Source organism: Pseudonaja textilis, chromosome 4 (genome assembly GCF_049901715.1).
Source record: "Pseudonaja textilis isolate UNSWEBS1 chromosome 4, rPseTex1.2, whole genome shotgun sequence".
NCBI lineage: Eukaryota > Metazoa > Chordata > Lepidosauria > Squamata > Elapidae > Pseudonaja > Pseudonaja textilis.
This window is the reverse complement of record NC_141993.1, coordinates 63,344,734-63,363,490: the sequence shown is the minus strand read 5'-3', so window position 1 is coordinate 63,363,490 and position 18,757 is coordinate 63,344,734. Positions and strand designations below refer to the sequence as shown.

Here is an 18,757-nt window from a genome sequence, read left to right as displayed (position 1 = left end):
GCACTGGCGGGGAATTTGTTCTAGATTTTTTTTTCCACCACTGCTTCCTAGTGAGATTAGTCCATTTTTTTTATTTTGATCTTCCATTTAGTTGACTTCTCCCATCACATTAAGATTGACTTTATTTCATATCCTACCGACCAATGAGACAGATAGAGTTCCAATACCATTTATCTAGTTTCTTTCCAGCATTTTTTTTTATTGGAAAGCATAAAGATAATTGCGGGCTGGAAAAGAAAAAATTGTCAAGTCTTTCTTCAAATTATGCTTCAAATTTCTGCAGTGAACAGCAGAATGAAATAAAACATATAATAAAAATGATGACAATGTTATTTGGAAAATGAAATAATTAAGCTGCTTTCTCCTACAATAAAACATCATGCCTCATGCATCTGATACATTCTGACAAGACAACTAGCACATGAATTTTTACTGTAAATCTATTTAAATCCACAATTGCCTTTTCTATGGGTTGCTCAATGAATGGTGGATTTGAGGCCTGCTTCACATAGAACAGTACCCTGACAGCATTGACTCCTTAAAAGGATGGAAGTCTTAAATAATTTAATCTAATTAAGTTGTGAATTTAAATTAGACAACCATTGGCAATTTTTCTATTTAATTTAAGGGGAGGATATTTAAACAGGGCCATATTTTTAGGGAGTGGCAGCTTTAAACATGAAAAACTGGAATAACCACTACCAGGCAAAGGGGAATATGAAGGGAAGTTCAGCAACATAAAGCAAGCTTTAAATTCATTAAATCAAAAAGACAAATAATCAACAATTGGAAATGTCAGGAAGACATCTACAGAAATTCTTGCCTCAAGCTAAATATTGAAACTTGAAAACCTAAGAAATGTATTGATGAGAAGCAAGGGTAATTATTTAACGAGAAACCCTGAAGGCGTTTTCATTTGAGGCAAAGAGAGAACATGGTTACTTATCATTTTGCAGGAACTGGAAAGCATAGCATGGTAAATATAAGTTTTAAAAAATATTTCTCATACTTATATCCTGCACATGATTCGAAACTAAACCAACATACACAGCACCTAGTTCTCTTATTTTCTCTGTAAGAACAGCTGTGAGGATACTTGGGCTGCGAGAATGACTGGCTCCCTTATGAACTTCTCTCGCTGATGCTGGTTTTTAAATTAGATTTCTCTGGAACCAGTCTCACATTTTAACCTTCATGCTATACATTCAGTCTAATGCTTCTGGGTATTTTTTCTTTCTCTTGTGCCTAAATATTGGAATATAGTCCCATTGAGCTGAGCACAAGAGACTCTACTGGGTTTTTGCCTCCATCAAATATTTATGTTGTTTGCTTGCTATTTATTTTCTCGTTAGATTACAATTGCCATTACAATTACAATTGTAAAATAATTACAATTATTTCTATGGAATTAAATTTCCTCAATATTCAGTCTAGTTTTATTCACAAAGTTGTGGCCATTGCAGTGTCCCCTCTGTCACATGATCATGATTTCTAAGCCAGCAAAATCAATGGGAACCTAGCGGGGAGTTGGAAATCACTCCCACAGTCACAGGTCTTTTGTCCACCTCTGGTCATTCTGTTTATCTGTTTAGATAAGTAAATATTGACTTATCATTGAATTTGTTTTCCACTACAGTACTGTTTTTATTTATGATATAAACTCTTCTTAGATGATCATGCAACCATCAAGTACTATGGTAAGAAAAATGTAGTCAGCCAAAACTTTAATGTTGTTGTGGGGAAGAAAGAGCATTAGATATGTTGGTTGCCTTGAGTTATTCGTAAAAATAATAATAAAGGATACAAATAAATAAAATTTAAAAAACAGTGATCATTTTTGCTTTTCCGTTATTTTGTTTCTTAAGTGCTTGACTTAATTCCATCAACTGGGGAGGAGCTGGCGCCGTGACGATACGGCTTGCAATCGAGCTCTTCGATTGCAGCCGATATCTTCATTTCCGGCCGGTCCAAACGGACCTAAACCGTCCCGTAGGGACGGCTACTGTGAAGAGCGTACCCTGTGGACTCCGGGGACACCGCAAAGTCCCTGGATGACCTGGGAGAAGCTCTTTTTGCTGGCAGCGGAGAGGCAGCCCCCATGCTGCTGAAGTCGGGGCAGCTCCAGAAAGAAAGAGTCTGAAAGAAAGTCTGTCGGTTGGGTGAGAAACTTTTTTTTTTCTAATTTTTTGAGGTTTGAAAGGACACTTTGATTATTAGAAGAAATCTGTGTGATTTTTGACAAAACTGATTAAGCGGCGTTTTTTTAAGGGAGACGTCAAAGCGAGGCTTTATTTGTTTGTTTGTTTTTTGCTATCGGACTTCATTGTTATTTACTGGATAACCGGACTGTTCCTTTATATATATATATTTTCTATTCTCCCTTTGGATTTTTTATATTCTAATTTTTTTAAGGCTAGAGGCTCCCTTTGGTTATTTTTTCTTTTTTTCTCCTTTTTTTGCTTTTTATATATATGTATATATTTCCTGCGGGCTTTTTTTTATTTTAATTATGCTGTCCTGAGAGGAGGGGGGAAAGTGAGAACTAAGAAACTTTGTAACACTGCCAACTAGAGGCTCGGAAATATTCTACTTGAACTGGAGAGAGATGTGAAAGACTCCTTCTCAAGGACATTTCTTGATAAGATAGAGGGAAGAGCGCTGTAGAATATTATTACAGGTGCTTTTCTGGATTTCTGTCTATAATTAAATATTTATGGTTTAGCTTTGAAGCTTGTGGGAAAGAGAAGGGAGTCATAATTAGAGCCTTGGACAACTAAGCAGAGTGCAGTGTATTGTTTTCTACTTTCCTTTTCTAATCTTTTTTTTAGTTCCGCTACCCCCTCCACCAGCATTATTGTATATTTTTATTCTAGTAAGGTCTTTATTTTTAACTTTTATTTATTTTCAAGGGGAAGCCTTTGAATTCTTCATTTTTATTTTATTTTGATTTTTTTTCTTTTCCATTGGGATTTTTGATTTTCTTTTTAATGTATACTTTTGGACTATCTTTTTTTTTCTTTTCTCAACTGAGATTTTTTTGGCTGGATTAAGGTGTGGAATTTGAAGAAATTTATTCTATTTGTTCTTTTTCTTTTTCTTCTTTTGGCTTTAGTCTTGCTTATTATTATTATTATTGGTTTTTTTTTATTATTATTTTTATTTTTTCTTGTGGATTACTCTATAATTGGATTAAGGTCAGGAAGAACCTGAAGAATTTCTTCTTATTTTTTTTTCTCTTTCTCTTTTTTCTTCTTTTTCCCTTATTATTGGGTTTTTTATTTTTTTTCATTTTGGATTATAATTGGCCACTTTTTTTTAATTGGATTAAAATTTGAAGGAATTTGAAGATCTGGAACCATCTAAAATGAGTAGGAAACTTATACCTTCGGGTGCCTCTGTGTCTACCTCTGCCTCCCCACCATCTGGACAACGTTCAATTCAGGCAATGTTAAAGCAAGATAAAGAAAAAGAACAAGAAAAAGTAACCTTACAGATGATTATGCAAGGAATTCAAGACCTTAAGATAAAAACAGATACCATTGAACAAAGAACAGGGAGGATGGAGGAAAAAATGGAAAATATCCAACAGATGATGGCAAAGTACGAGGAGAGACTTCAAAAAGTTGAAGAAGGGGGTAAACGAAGAGAGGAGAAGATTGGAAATATTGATAACAGATTAACAGTGATTGAACAAGAAAAGAGTGGGATGCTGAAGTGGGAGATGGAGAGGTCAGAATTTTATCTTAGATTTCAAAATATAGAAGAAGAAAAAGGGCAAGATTTGGCTGCGATAATGATAGGAATCTTGGCGGACGCCTTGGAAATAACAGAAGAGAAGATGATGGATGGAATAGATGAGATATATCGAGTCTTTACAAGATACGCGATGAGAAATAATCTGCCCAGAGAAGTCCATATTAGATTTACTAAAAAATCCATGAAGACACAAATTTTACAAGCGGCAAGAGAGAAGACGTTGAAATATAAAGGCAAAGAAATTTTGGTCTTAAAACAAATACCTAGAAGAGTGAGAGAGATGAGAAGAGAATATCGATTTCTGACCAGAATGTTATTGAAAAAGGAGGTGACTTACAGATGGCTGATCCCAGAAGGATTGATGTTTACATGGCAAGAACAGAGACATAGAATTGATTCAATTGAGAAAGCAGAACTTTTCTACGCAGAATTTTTTGGAGGGAGAGAAGAAGAGGCAGAAAAAGAGATTTCATTAATTGAATTTCAAGAGGAACAAATGGAGATTGGAAAAGAAGAAGGCGCAGTAGGTGGACAGGTGGATATTAAAGATCAGCGTGAATTAAGATCCACGAGAGTGGTTAAATCTAAATATAAAATATAACCATGGAAGAGAAAAAACTGATTACAATAAATATAAATGGACTGAATTCAGCTGCTAAGAGAAGGAAGATTTTTCATAAATTAGGGAAATTAAAGTTTGATATAATTTGCTTACAAGAAGTACACATTAAAAAGCAACATGAACAACTGTTAGTACAACCAAAATTAGGGAAACTGTTTACTTCTTTGACTCAATGTAAGAAAAGAGGGGTGGTTTTATATATCAAAGAGGCTACCCCAGCAAAACTGATTTACGCTGATTTAAGATGAAAGAATATTAATGGTGGAAATAATGGACAACAATAGAAAGATACTTTTGACTGCAATTTATGCCCCGAATGATAAACAGGAAGAATTTTATAAAAAATTACATATCAAAATGGCTGGACTCGACTATGTTAATATAATTATGATGGGAGATTTTAATGGAATCGTGGACAATAAACTGGATTATATTGCAACAACAGCAAAGTATAATAGAAAAATTCTTCCTAAATCTTTTTTTAAAATGATAGATGAATTAACTTTAAAAGACATATGGAGAGAAAGAAATGCTAAACTTAAGCAATATACTTTCTATTCAAATAGACATTTATCATGGTCCAGACTTGATATGATTTGGATCTCAACAGATTTAATATCTAGCGTTCAAGAAGTAAATATTGAAACAAGTACTTGGGCTGATCATAACCCATTGACAATTAAACGGAAGGGACAAAAAAAAAGATCGAGATGGACGTTAAATAATACTATTTTAAAGGAGAAAGAATTTATACAATGGATGGAGAAAGAACTGGCCTTTTTTTTTTTAAAGAAAATAGAAAAGAAGACACTTCAATACAGAATGTTTGGGATACAATGAAGGCATATGCCAGAGGCTTGATAATAGACTATACAAGAAAAAAGAATATTAGGAAAAGGCAAGCTCTTAAAGCCTTGGAGGATGAGTATAAAAGACTTGAAAAAGAACTGCAGAAAATGCCACAGAAAAAAGACGTTAAACTGAAACTGGATATAACTAAACATAAAATGGACTTAATAGAGAAAGAAGAACTGGCACAGAAAATTAGGAATGCTAAACAGAATTATTTTGAAGATGCAAATAAGCCAGGTAGATGGCTAGCATATAAGTTGAGAAAGGAGAAAGAGTCGAGGAAAATACTGCAGTTAATAGATGACCAAGGTCAAATTTGTCATGGCAGCAAAGAGAAAAAAGAAATTATTCAAGACTTTTATAGACATTTATATAAGAAAGAAGATATTGATGAGGAGAAAGTTAAACAGTACCTGCAGAATGCAAATTTACCTAAGATACCTAAAGAGACTGAAGAAATGCTAGAAAGTAATATAACAATGATGGAATTAAGTCAAGCACTTAAGAAACAAAAACAGTGATCATTTTTGTCATATAATCTTTTTCTCAAAAGATGACCCAACAGGGTTATCTAGTCTAAGCTATCTATTCATTTGTATCCCAACTTTATTATTTTTATAAATAACTCAAGGCAATGAACATATCCAACACATGTTCCTTTTCCTATTTTTCCCAGAACAACCCTGTGAAGTGAGTTGGCCTGAAAGAGACTGGCCCTGTCATCCAGCTGATTAAGTAACTTCCTAAAGTAAGTACCTAAAGTACTTACCTTTAAGTAAGTACCTAAATACAACTGAAGTTTTACAGTAATATAATATTTTCTTTTCTTTTTTTAATTAATGTTTATTTTGTAAACTATAAGCTCAGAAGAAATGTTTTCAAGTGTTAATTAACAAATAGAAGCTCTGTAATTTTGTAAACAATCCTTATTATCTTGCCCTGTATTGGGGACATCAATTTTGATTGGGGAAATAAGGAGACTTTAATTTTAAAAAGTGTAATTGTTCATTAGTTGTGATGTTACCTTGTGGGACATCCCACTGAAATGTGTTTTTTTTTTTAACCCTGATACAGGCTAACAAGCAGATCAAATGAATGCTAAAACGGCTTCTATGCATTTGTTTCCATGACTTTTATTATAATTCCTGTACATTTTCAATTCTTCATCCTCTAAGAAAATATCTCACTACACACATTTGTGAAATAGACTTTAAAAAAAATCAAGACCTTTTCTATTTTTGTGCACTTTAATATTTTATCTGAGAGCCATGGACTGTTGGCAGAAAGTACATCAGAGTGGGTGGATTTTTCCAACTCTGATCCTTTGTATTTATGGCTTCTTTACCATGATGAGGCCATCTGAACCTTTCCTCACACCTTACCTTACTGGACCTGAAAAAAATCTGACTATTGATGAGGTATGGTGAAATATACTTTATATGTGAGGGAATTTATTGGGTAGAAATAAGCTGCAGTTGGTGGAGGGCTTTTGTGACACCCCCCCACCCCCACCCAAAAGATACCAGTTGAAATGCATGCATGTTAAATCCATGATGTAGTTTGGTGGTCCATGATTCTGCTGCAGAAGTAGCTACAAATATTTTACATTTCATCAATTTTACCACTTCTCCACAAATTGCACTGGTTGTTGGTATTTTTCCAGGTGTAGTTCATAGTTGCTTCTCCTCTACCTTCATATACTTCATGGCTGAAGGCCTTGCTGGGACGAGCTTTCTTCTGTTGTTTCTACCTGATCTTCTTATTTCTAGATTTAGATTTGTCTTACTCTAGTTTCCAGGCAATGTTGTTTTTTGGTATTACGGTAATGCTTAAGTGTTTGCAAACCTTTTTGAATTTTCAATATTTCTGCATAAATATTACCTAAAACATGATCTATTCTTCATACATTCTAAATAAGTCCTAGATAAACAGAAACCAATTAAATAAGTCAAAAACTTATACTAGTTTGTTTAGTTAGTGAGGAACATGATCCAAAGCTATGTATTTATGCATAGCAAAATCTCTAGGATTATCAATTCATTTGAAGAGGAAATTAAACTCCAATTAGAGAAATTAGGTGTTTCACAAACTTTTAAGCATGACTGTAAAAAACTTTCCCTGATGGTAGCTGACCCTGCCCTGTGGAACAATGTTCTTCCAGAGGTCTTCGTGACTCTATTGGGCTTTCATGAAGCCATAACAACATGGCTTTTCTGATAGATCTAGGTATAATTATATGCATACTTTATAGTTCTGCTTTATATAATTTCTCTTTTTTATCTTCTAGGTAACACAGCATATTTTTCCAGTTTGGACGTACTCCTACCTGGCCCTGCTCTTCCCTGTATTTCTGATTACAGACTATGCACGCTATAAACCTATAATTATTCTGCAGGGAATTAGCTTAATTGTTACTTGGGTGTTACTTTTGTTTGCATCTGGCATACCAGCCATGCAGCTGGCAGAGTTTGTGTATGGACTTGCAACAGCCACAGAAGTTGCCTATTATGCTTATATATACAGCGTTGTCAGTGCTGATTATTATCAGAAAGTGACAGGTTATTGCAGAAGTATCACCCTGGTGGCATCCACCATGGGTTCTCTTCTTGGACAGCTTTTAGTTTCTTTAGGCCAGGTACCTTATTTTTATCTCAATGTCATAACTTTAGCTTCTGTGTCAGTGGCATTTATATCTTCATTTTTTCTGCCCATGCCACAAAAAAGCATGTTCTTCCACAGAAAGTCTTCCCCAGAACTTTTCATTGGATCAGCAGAGAAAGTTACAGCACAAATTTCCAACCAAACAACCAATAAACAGGACAAAGAGATGACAATATCAGTGGCCAGGCCCCAAGATTTACCTGAATGCGAGCCACCCAAAATTCAAATCCAGAGTCACTTTCTGTCAATCCTAAAGCAATTGTGCATGGATCTGAAAGAATGTTATACCACTAAAAAACTTCTTTACTGGTCAATGTGGTGGGCTTTAGCTACTGCAGGATTTAACCAAATTTTGAATTATGTGCAAGTACTGTGGGATGATAAAGCACCTTCTCATAGTTCTGAAGTTTATAATGGAGCTGTTGAAGCCATAGCTACATTTCTGAGTAAGTAAGCTTAAAGTTTATACATTATCCAACAATATATGTAAAGTACACACAATTTAAACACTAAATTCATGCAAAATCCCACGTTATTTAAACATATACACATATTTTGATATATATAAATTGTTGTTTATTTCAGTGGAGCTTATTGTAGAGTATTATAATACAAGTAGTCCTCATGTTATGACCATAATTGGAGCCATAACTTGTGTTGCTGAGTAGAATGGTTTGTTAAATCAGTCACCTCCAATGACCATTTTTCACTGCAATGATTGAGCAAGTCACACTGTTGTTAAGCAAACCTGGCTTCTCCCATTTACTTTGCTTGTTGGAAGCCCCTGGGAAGATCACAAATGCCAATCGTATGACCATGGGATGCTGCTACCATCATATTTTTTATGAATATTTTTTTTAATTTGAAATGTTTTTAAAAGGTTTAGCTTTTGTTATATGAACAATGTTATCATGGGATCAAAATTTGGGTATCATGTTCATCTTGCCTGCCTATTAAAGGAGCAGTCATGTTTAAACATGATTGTTTACATGTTTAAATAAATAGGGAGTTGTTTTAAACACTTTTCAGTACATGCTACAGTCCTGCAAAATGCAACAGGCAAGTCTCTCTACTCCTAGGTTCAATAGCATCACTAGCTGTGGGATATGTGAAACTGAACTGGGATCTAACCGGAGAACTGGCACTGGGAATCTTCTCTGCCTTGGATGCTACTTCACTTATTGTGATGCATTTTATCCAGAACATCTGGGTCTGCTATGCTAGTTATTTAGTGTTCAAAGCCTGTTATATGCTCCTTATAACCATAGCCACGTAAGTAACTTTCAATTACCAGTGTTAATTTGCTACCATTTATAGTACATCTTGCTAGAATTGAGGTGATTTATTTTATGTAAGGGCATAAGCCATGGAAGAAATGGAGATTTTGTTCCCCTAACGTAGTGTTTTTCAACTATGGCAACATTAAGATATACAGACTTCAATGACTAGAATTCCCCCGCCAATATACTGCACTAAGTATGAAAGAGTTTCATGACATCTTGTTCAGAAGACCCCATAAATGGCATCTAAGAGGACTGAATTTATTTATTAGATTTTATTATTTTAAATAAATAGTCAGGGGCAGCCAGTTATTATGGACAAAAATAGATGTGTTCTATTATCTTTTATTGTTAAATGTATAGTTCTATTTTATAACAAGGTATGTGAAATCCCAAGTACCATACGTGATTATCTAAAGCAGTATTTCTCAATCTCAGCAACTGTTAAGATGTATGAACTTCAACTCTCACGCTGGCTGGGGAATTCTGGGAATTGAAGTGCACACATTTTAAAGTTGCTGAGGTTGAGACTGGTCTAAAGGAAACTTGTCTACCCTCATTTGAGCTGTTTATTCCAGAGCCTCAAAGTACCTAGTTGCATCAATGCTAACACAAACATGGAATGTGTAATCTCATTGTTTCTTCAGTTAATAATTCTTTTGTTGTTAAATCAGTTAAATGCATTTATTCAGTTATCTATTTTCAAGGTAAACGTGATTCTGAAAAAGTCATTCACTTTCTTATCCTTAGCAATCTTAGTACACTTCTGCTATTGTATCTTAATGAGCCAGTGTAGGTTAAGCAATTACTCATTACATTGTGCTGTATGTGTGCGTGGGTGTGGATATAATTTTAGACTGCATTTGTAAAATTCACTTATATTCTCCAAATTTTGCTCCAGCTCAATAGTCTTTGACAATATTTCAATGTTACTAATATATCTTGCGGAATTCACGTAGTTATACTCTTCTCATATGCAGAAACTTCATCTCCCAAAACTATATTCAATATTCTTACCAAAGTTTGTATTTTAGATTCCAGATTGCTATCAACCTCAGCATCGAGCGCTATGCCTTGATGTTTGGCTTCAACAATTTTGTTGCACTGCTAATTCAAACTATACTGACTATTATTGTAGTTGATTCAAAAGGTCTGGGCCTGGATATTGGGACTCAGGTAAGTTGGACAGGTAATATGGGCGCTGCTGCTGAATCAGTGTTTCTGAAGACTTTCACATTTTTTCAGAGATCACTTTCTGATATGAATGGACTTGAAAATTTCAAACTATGCAGCCACTGTACTTGTGTTTTGGAAGGTTGATATTAAGCCTATCAGTCAACACATTCATTTTTAATTTCTTACTAAAAACAAATACATTATTACTCAGTTATAAATCCTCACAAAGATTGAGTAATCATAACAAAAACTAAATTAGGAAATATAAGAAAGCAAAATGAATAATTATTCTGCTTAAACTATAGCCATACCTGGGTTAAAATAAGATCCATTCCTAAGGTTTTTAAGTCAAATGTATATGTAAGTCAGAACTCATACTTACAAACAGACTGCCTATTAAACCATTGAAAATTGGCTGTATATTAAAAATGCACAGCTTCAGGGGTTCATGAAAACATAGTGTGACTTCAGTGGTTCTTTAGCTTGAAAAAAGAGAATGCTGCCCACCATTTTTAATAATAGTCCATTCATAAATATGAGTTGTTTATAAGTGGGATGTTCTTAACTTGGGGACTACCTGTAATTAGAACCAGGAACTCTGTTAAATGTCTATGGAGATCCTCAGTCATCCAGGTCATGGTTGTCCCAAAGGTGCTTTTTCAAGAGGCATGTGGACTTTGTTTTTTCTTTGGAGACATTTTGCTTCTCACCCAAGAAGCTTCTTGGATAAGAAGCAAAATGTCTTCAAAGAAAAACTAGAAAGTCCTGTTGCCTCTTGAAAAACACACATTTGGGAAATGAATTGTGTTGCTGACTGATGCAGCCATAAAGCACAACACATGGATGCCATTTGCAACCTCTTGCCACCTTCCTCATTGATTTTGCTTATCAGAAGCCAAAGTAGTTTGCACATGACATCACATCATTGTGGGATGCTGTGACATCAAAATTGTGAGCCAATTGCCAGGCATCCATATTACAATTATGAGACAATCAACACAATAAGGACCTGTCTTAACCACCCCCTCATTCAGTGTCATGATTAACTACAAACAGTTGCTGAATGAGTGGACTTTAATCAGTAAATGTAAGGAGCTGCTTAAATATCACAAGTAGATGACGTTGAATTCTGAGATGGGAAGAAATATGGAATCCTAGACCTTCTGTTCACTGTTTCTTAGGTAACAATTTTTATTTTAAGGCATGCATTGCTTATGATTTGAAGCAGGCACTGTAACAAAAGGCACGTTTGTTGTTCTTAATCAATCCAAGTCTCACTAAAGGTGAATTTAATTATTCTTAAGATATTTTTTACATAAAGGAATAGCCATGGAACCACAGATAACGCTCTCATAGTAAATTAGTTCTTTGTCCAAACACAAACTTGTGTATAAGACATTTTGGTAGCCTTTGGATTATGCTATGCCCTTTTCATACCATTTTTAAATGTTTTGACCAGTGGTGTTATTTTACTGGTTTGGCCCAGATCAGCCGAACCAATAGCTCCAACAATCATCTGTGAGTGAACTGATTCACTCTGACAACCAGCTGCTTCACTCTGACAATCAGTTGCCTCACACCCACCCCAGCTTTATACTGACCTTTATTTCCTGCTTTTTAACCTCAGCTGCTTTGTGCGGCATAGCAGATTGCCGTGCATCAGCTGCTGAAGACACAGGAAGAGTGCAGGATTGCAGGTTGTTTATTTAATTATTTATTTATTCATTCATGCATTCATTTATATTGCTACCTATTTGCCCATGGCAACTTGAGGCAGGTTACACAATGTAAAACCATATTTAAACCAAAAAATAAAAATAAAAACTAACAAAAAGAATCAAATAAATTAATAAAGAACAATAGAACAAAATTTGGAAAAGATGAAAAAAATTAAAAAAAATCACCCCCCAACTCCCACCCCCTGTTGTGACCATAGAAGATGACACTAGCCATTTGATGGGCTCCATCCCACTCTGGGTTCCCCAGGCCCGTTGGCAAAACCAGGTCTTCAGTGCCTTTCGGTGCTAATCTCTCGGGGAATGATATTCGAGGGACGGAGCCACCACAGAGAAGGCCCTTCTTCTGGGTCTCACCAGGTGTATCTCCCTCAAGGGTGGGACCCGCAACATCCCTTGCCTCCCCGCTCTAATGGGTCGGGTAGATGTGACCAGCAAGACACATTCCCTCAGATAACCCGGTTGCAAGCCATGAAGGGTTTTAAAGGGTTTTTTTGTTGTTAGTAGCAAATCCTCTGCCCACCAAGCCATGCCCACAGAACCAGTGGTAAAAAAAACTGAAACCCACCACTGGTTTTGACCATTTAAAATGTAGATATGAACTCATTTTATCCCAGTGCATATCACTTGATGTTTATAAATATTTAATGAAACCTTTGGGATTGTACTCAAGAGATTATACCAGTTAGCTATGAACATCAATACATATTCAGGAATCTCACATGGTTTGTGCAAAGAGTTGCTTAAGGTTATTACTATAGCCAAGGTTCCTAGGTTTCATTTTTTTACATTTAAAAAACACTAGATATAATACCAATAGGCAAAATAGTTGAAAAATATTACAATATAATAAAGTTGAGATTTTTCCAGGGAAAAATAGCTTGTTTCTTCTTCTGCTTTATTGCAGTTCTTAATATATGGAAGTTACTTTGCAGTGATAGCTGGGATTTTTCTAAGCAGAAGCATTTATATCATAATCTCAACGAAATGTAAAAAGGAAAACCCTGCTGAAAGTCTTCAAATGAAAGCACAATGGCAGAATACAGAGATTCATAGCACAAGAATGTAGCACCTTAAACAAGTTTTGAAGCTAAATTGAACAATCATTTATTTGAACAAATGACTCAGTGACTTTAAGTCACATTTGCACATAAAATTAACTTGTATATTCTCATGTGATTTTAAATTCTGTGGTTATGACATAACTGTATTAAAAGATCAGAATTCTCAATGTGTCCAACCTAAGATGGTTACATTTGAAATGAGAAGAAAATGTTGGTTACATATAATTGATTGAGGGTCATTTGTAATTGCCATTAAATAGTTCTTTATAATACCATTTAACTAATGAAAATTGAAAGTATTTCACTAGTTGTGGAGATTCATGCTGTTGCTAATTATTTCTGGCTTTATTTTAAGTTCTTGGTATAACTTTTATAGTCCTCCATTATAAAACTATAACTCCATTATTTTGGCTCAAGCTCTTCAGATCTGTTATTCAGTGAGAATTGGAGAGCTATATTTCCCATTTTTAATCCTGAATGGATGAAAACTTGACTGTCTGAAATCTTGCCTCGTTACACACCTGACTGAGGCAAGGGATTTTGAAGATACCTTCAGCTGTGGAGGATATTTTATAGAGCATGAAGTACTGTATAGCTCAGTGCTGTGTCCCCAACTGTGGGCTACATTCCCTGGGGAATTGTTACTGGTCCTCACTCTTCTTGTGAGGAGTTGATGTTTTTGTTTTATGGTTATTGTTTCAAGTATATTGATTTCTTATTTTAAGTTTTCAAGAGAACTTTGTTCACTCGAGATGTGCATAATCATTCATGCCAAAGTATTGTGGGCAGAAAACAGCTGTTTTGAATAGTTCATATCTTAACAGAAAAAAAAAATCATTTTGAAGCTTTTGGTCTATAGAATGAAAGTTATTTTGATCTGGATAAAGACGAAAACATTTATTGCCCTAATGATGAAGCCTAAGGGAGAGAGAGAAGAGTGCTATAGAGAGCCCATTCTCACCTCTTTCATCAGGCAGACACCAAGGAGCACTAAGGAGAGGGAAGGCACTGGAAAGATCAGAAACACACAGCTAGTGGGATTTGCTGCACTAGGAATTGCTGAAATATCCTTAATAGGCACACAGACAATGGCTGAGGAAATGAAGGAAGGATTGTTGGATAATGCAATGTTGGAAACTGCAGGGATAATACTGCAGAACTTCTATGGGATACGTTTGGGGTTAAAAACAGAACAGATTTTGTTCCATGTTCAGTTTTACCATTAGCTTAAGCCTTACTTAAACCTTTTAATAAAGATGGTAGTAAATAAAGTCATTTCAATGCAATAGATTGTTTTCTTGGGGAGAGATGTGCATGTGTTTTAAAGTCAGGATTATTTTATGTGCATGTACTATGCTCAGAAAAAAATGGAAATGTATTTATTTATATCCCATCTTTATTTTTGCTCAGTTAAGCGTTTTGCAAATATAGCATTGCAATTGTGACATTCTTAGTGGATGGATAAGTGCACTGTGCTTATCGGGTCACTCTTGAGAATAGTCTGAACATATGATTGGCCCTGATGATTGATCAAGCAGCTTGTATGGTGAGCAGTGCCTCCCAGGGCCCATAGTACCCTCATGTTGAAATTTGATAAAAACCAATGTTTATATACATTGTCTCACTGAGCCTTCTCAACCTATCAGTTGCTAGGAGAAATAATTAGAATTAAAGTGTATGTAGGGATTCACTCTTGGACTCCTTTGTTTCATATTTGGCATCACCTTGAAGGTTTGTCATTGATCAAACTGATATTCTCAAGAACTACCATCATTTCCAATCCCTGTTTGTTCCCATTATTCTTTTCATATTATTCTCTAGTAATAAGTAAAATAAATATTTTACCTTTAACCTGCTTTAAGTGATTTTTTTCTAAAAATTTTTTTAAAAATACCCCCACAGAAACCATTTTACTAGATGTTATTTCTGAGCCTACTTACAGATGCTTCTAAGTGTATACAAAGCATTACAAAGCTTAAGACAAAGTTTACAGGATATCTTTAGTCTAATTTTCTGTTCAGTCTCAGAACACTGAGCATTTTTTGCTGCTACCACCATGGATAGATTTCACATCCATAGATTCTGCATAGATTCATAGATCCATAAATTCTGCTTTTATAATTTCCTTGTTCTGGAGTAGACTGTCATGAGAAATGAAACAATTCTTCCTCATTTAAACTAATGGGTAGTGGGAGCTCAAAACATGCTTGTTTATACATGTCTTTTCATTATTTTGTTTCAAACATTTAAAATAGTTTAATTTTTAATAATTTCATGAAGTTTGTTTTAATATGTAGTTTAATTGTATTTGCTAATTGCCTTGAGCATATAGTCAAAATAAAAATAAAATAAAATGATAGCACTATTTTTTTACAAATATCAAATAGAAAAATGTTTGAAGTATGGGGAAAAAGTCATCCATTATAAAAGATGGTGAGAAAATTGAAGCTTACAGATTACTGTACTTTTTGACGTATGGGGACATGATGCAATCCATTAAGAAATAGTAAATATTGTTTAATGAATTTTCTACTAAAGAACATCAGTATTTAATTTTTATGATAATAAAAACATTTAAAACACAATGACTGATTCATTCTTAGTTTGAAGTTTATGAAAAACATTTTTAAATATCTATCTGGAAACTTGCAATATGCACTGATATTATCAAGCTTAATTAGCAAACAATATGTCTACAATAATGATATGTTAAAAAGATGGAATCCTAACTAAGGGCTGCACTTTCATGTTTCTTTTTCAAACTACTTTGCAAGGATTATTTACTTAAGTGATTTATTGTATATAACTAGCAGCTTACATAACTGACTGGCATACAATAAAATAGGCTTTAAAATAATATAAAATAAAAACACATAGAGAATGTTGTTGGCAATATAGAAAGCAAGGGGAAAAACAGATGCTTAATTCTTGCAGAGATTTTGGTCTTTATGTCTGGAAAATAAAAACTCTGGAGAAAGCGTAGGATCTGAAAGTATCTTTAAACAACAAAGTTCACTAAGGGATTTAAAATAACATGTAGGGAATACTGAGTGCACACCACTATTTCAGGAGATGAACTCCAAATTATACAGGTAATCCTCAATTTACAATAGATTGTTTAGTGATTGTTCAGTTACAACAGCACTGAAAAATCTGACTTATGACTGTTTTCCAGTTACAACCTTTGCAGCATCCCCATGATCATGTGATCAAAATCCAGATACTTGGCAACTGGTTCATATTTAGGACCCTTGCTGTGTCCCAAGGTCATATGATCACATTTTGTGACCTTTTGACAAGCAAAGTCAATGGGGAAGCCAGATTCACTTAACAGTTGGGTTACTTCTTCTTCTTCTTCTTCTTCTTTTTCTTCAGCGTTTGTCTCGCGCTCGGGCGAGGTCCGCTAATGTCCTTGAGTACTGCTTCCACATCTCTCTGTCTGCCACGTGTGTCGGGTCTGCCTTCGCGATCTCTAGATCGGCCTTGATCGTGTCCATCCAGCGTTGTTTAGGTCTACCACGCGGTCTCGCTCCTCCGACAGTCACCTTCATTACAGATTTGATGATGGATTCTTCCTTGGCGCGGCTCACGTGGCCGAACCATCGTAGCCGGGACTGCCTCATGACCGTGGGGATGGGCACGACGTTGAACCGTCTACGCACTTCTTCGTTCCTGACGCGATCGAGTAGGGTGAGGCCTACCGACCATCGGAGCATTCGCATCTCCATTATCTGGAGTCTGCTTTCGACTTCTTTGGTCGTCGGCCAGCACTCTGCGCCGTATATGGCCACGGGGCGCACCACAGAGTTATAGATTTTCGCCTTCAGGCGCATCGGCATCTTCTTGTCACAGAGGACGCCCGTGACGGACTTCCATTTGCCCCACGCTGCATTGATCCTGGCTGCCACCTCAGTTTGTAGTAGGCCTTCTTCCCCAAGAGTAGTTCCCAGGTACTTGAAGGTGGAGGCGCGCGGTAGCTCCTGCCCGTTCACGTGGATGGAGCCTGTCATTTCATTGTCAGTGGTCAGGTATAACAGTTGGGTTACTAACTTATCAATTGCAGTGACTCAAGGAAAATCATAAAACGGTGCAAAATTGACTGAACAAATGTCTTAACAACATAAATTGTGGGCTCAATTGTGGTCATAAGTAGAGGATTACCTCATTTTTCTTTTTGATTTTTCCACTACGTTGAAAATGATTTTTCACCATAGTGTAGATCATTTCATAAGTATGAAAAAAGATAAGTATGAAAAAAGATACTCTCACTAAATCATTTGAATCATGGATAAGGCTTTTTATTTTTTAACTAAATATCTGACTATTTTTAATACTGCAAATGTCTTACCTCACACTGAAATATATTTAATTTAACCATCCAAGAAGTAAGATGTTCAATAAGACACAGTTGATTTAAAAAAAGGGGGGGGGCACACAGTACTGGAAATGCAGGTTTCTCAGTGGCAAAGAAAAGCCCGGTTAAAACGTAACACAATTGCCCAGTCACCAATTTGAATACCAGAATGGGTCTTTTTTTAAAAAATGCCTTTTAATATTTAAGTATCTAAATATAGCAGCGTAGAGTATAAAATTTCTGAAAAATTCATCTGATGCAACAGGCAAAATTATATTAGCAGATATTTTGCAGAAATGTTTTGTGCCCATTAAGATGTGCATCCATGTTAGATTCCATTAACTTGCTAAACATGTTTTACTGGGGAGCTCAATGAGAATGGGTATTGTACTGTTATCTCAGATTTATTCATCTGCCACTTGTGTGAATTCCAGGATTCTCTCTATCAAACAGTACTATGCCAATTGGTGCTTGCAGTTACATGCTGCAAGACTGCTTTATTTATAATACACACACACACTGAATTTCAATTTTTTAAAAAACAGTTGTTCAATGTAAATATTACTCAAGAGAATGAAAATAATTTCTAGAAAGAGCATAGAAAAGTCTGTTATCACCTGAAACAAAAATTCAACATGAGAATTATATTAAGTTCAACAATAAAAATATCACTTTATCCTTAAGCACTGATGCAATGATTTTTTTAAAACTTAGAAATGAAAAGCAGCAGAAAAGGAAAATTCCTGTTCTTAAAATTCAAGGCATCTTAGTGAATGCATTATATTCCCATTCCTCCCAGCAGAGTCAACAGCAGTTTAAAAGGGGGAAGAGGGTAGAAATACAATACCAAGGATGAGTTAAAAACATTCTCCTACAGAATTACTGTTCCATTAAAAAGCTGAGGTTCTTCAACCACTTAAAAAAATGGTTCTTTGCTGACACTTATGCCAGATTCTGTATACAGGTGTAAAGTTTTAATTGCAATTTCAAGGATTCACCCAAATTCCTGAAAATTAAAGTATGTATGCATGAAAATGACATATTTTTTCATGATTTAAAATGACAAGAAAATTCTTGACTCCATTTACCTTTTCATCAAGATGCACTCACTGAAATTAAGACAAATGTTGCATATACTGGAACACACAAAATTGCCTTTTTGGGACATACTCCAAATCAGCACTACCACAGGTTAGCAGACATCCAAATATGATGTTCTGTTTGCCTTTTAAACTATCTCTCTCAAAAAGGCTACA

The 18,757-nt window shown here is 35.2% G+C and overlaps 1 protein-coding gene across 2 annotated transcripts; it reads left to right on the top strand.

The window, feature by feature from the left end:
• The first annotated feature begins 674 nt into the window (after positions 1–674).
• On the top strand, positions 675–17,108 carry SLC19A3 (solute carrier family 19 member 3). Of its 2 annotated transcripts, none has more exons than XM_026701128.2 (7): positions 675–976; positions 5,907–5,978; positions 6,305–6,648; positions 7,518–8,337; positions 8,971–9,163; positions 10,206–10,347; positions 12,991–15,732. In XM_026701128.2, the coding sequence occupies exons 3-7, from the start codon at positions 6,499–6,501 to the stop codon at positions 13,150–13,152; spliced, it is 1,467 nt and encodes a 488-aa protein (XP_026556913.1). In that variant the 5' UTR covers positions 675–976; positions 5,907–5,978; positions 6,305–6,498; the 3' UTR covers positions 13,153–15,732. The 2 variants fall into 2 exon arrangements, with proteins under 2 accessions (XP_026556913.1, XP_087789382.1); XM_087933256.1 differs by lacking the exon at positions 12,991–15,732 and adding an exon at positions 16,523–17,108 and having other exon boundaries at positions 679–976.
• The last annotated feature ends 1,649 nt before the right edge of the window (positions 17,109–18,757 follow it).

What these genes read in the sequence shown, in the direction of transcription:
- SLC19A3 (XM_087933256.1), top strand. Translation starts at nt 6,499, where the DNA reads ATGGACTGTTGGCAGAAAGTACATCAGAGTGGGTGGATTTTTCCAACT. An exon ending in AGCCATAGCTACATTTCTGA is followed by an intron (nt 8,338 to 8,970) that starts GTAAGTAAGCTT and finishes CTCTACTCCTAG; the next exon opens with GTTCAATAGCATCACTAGCT. An exon ending in GCCTGGATATTGGGACTCAG is followed by an intron (nt 10,348 to 16,522) that starts GTAAGTTGGACA and finishes CTTTTTCTTCAG; the next exon opens with CGTTTGTCTCGCGCTCGGGC.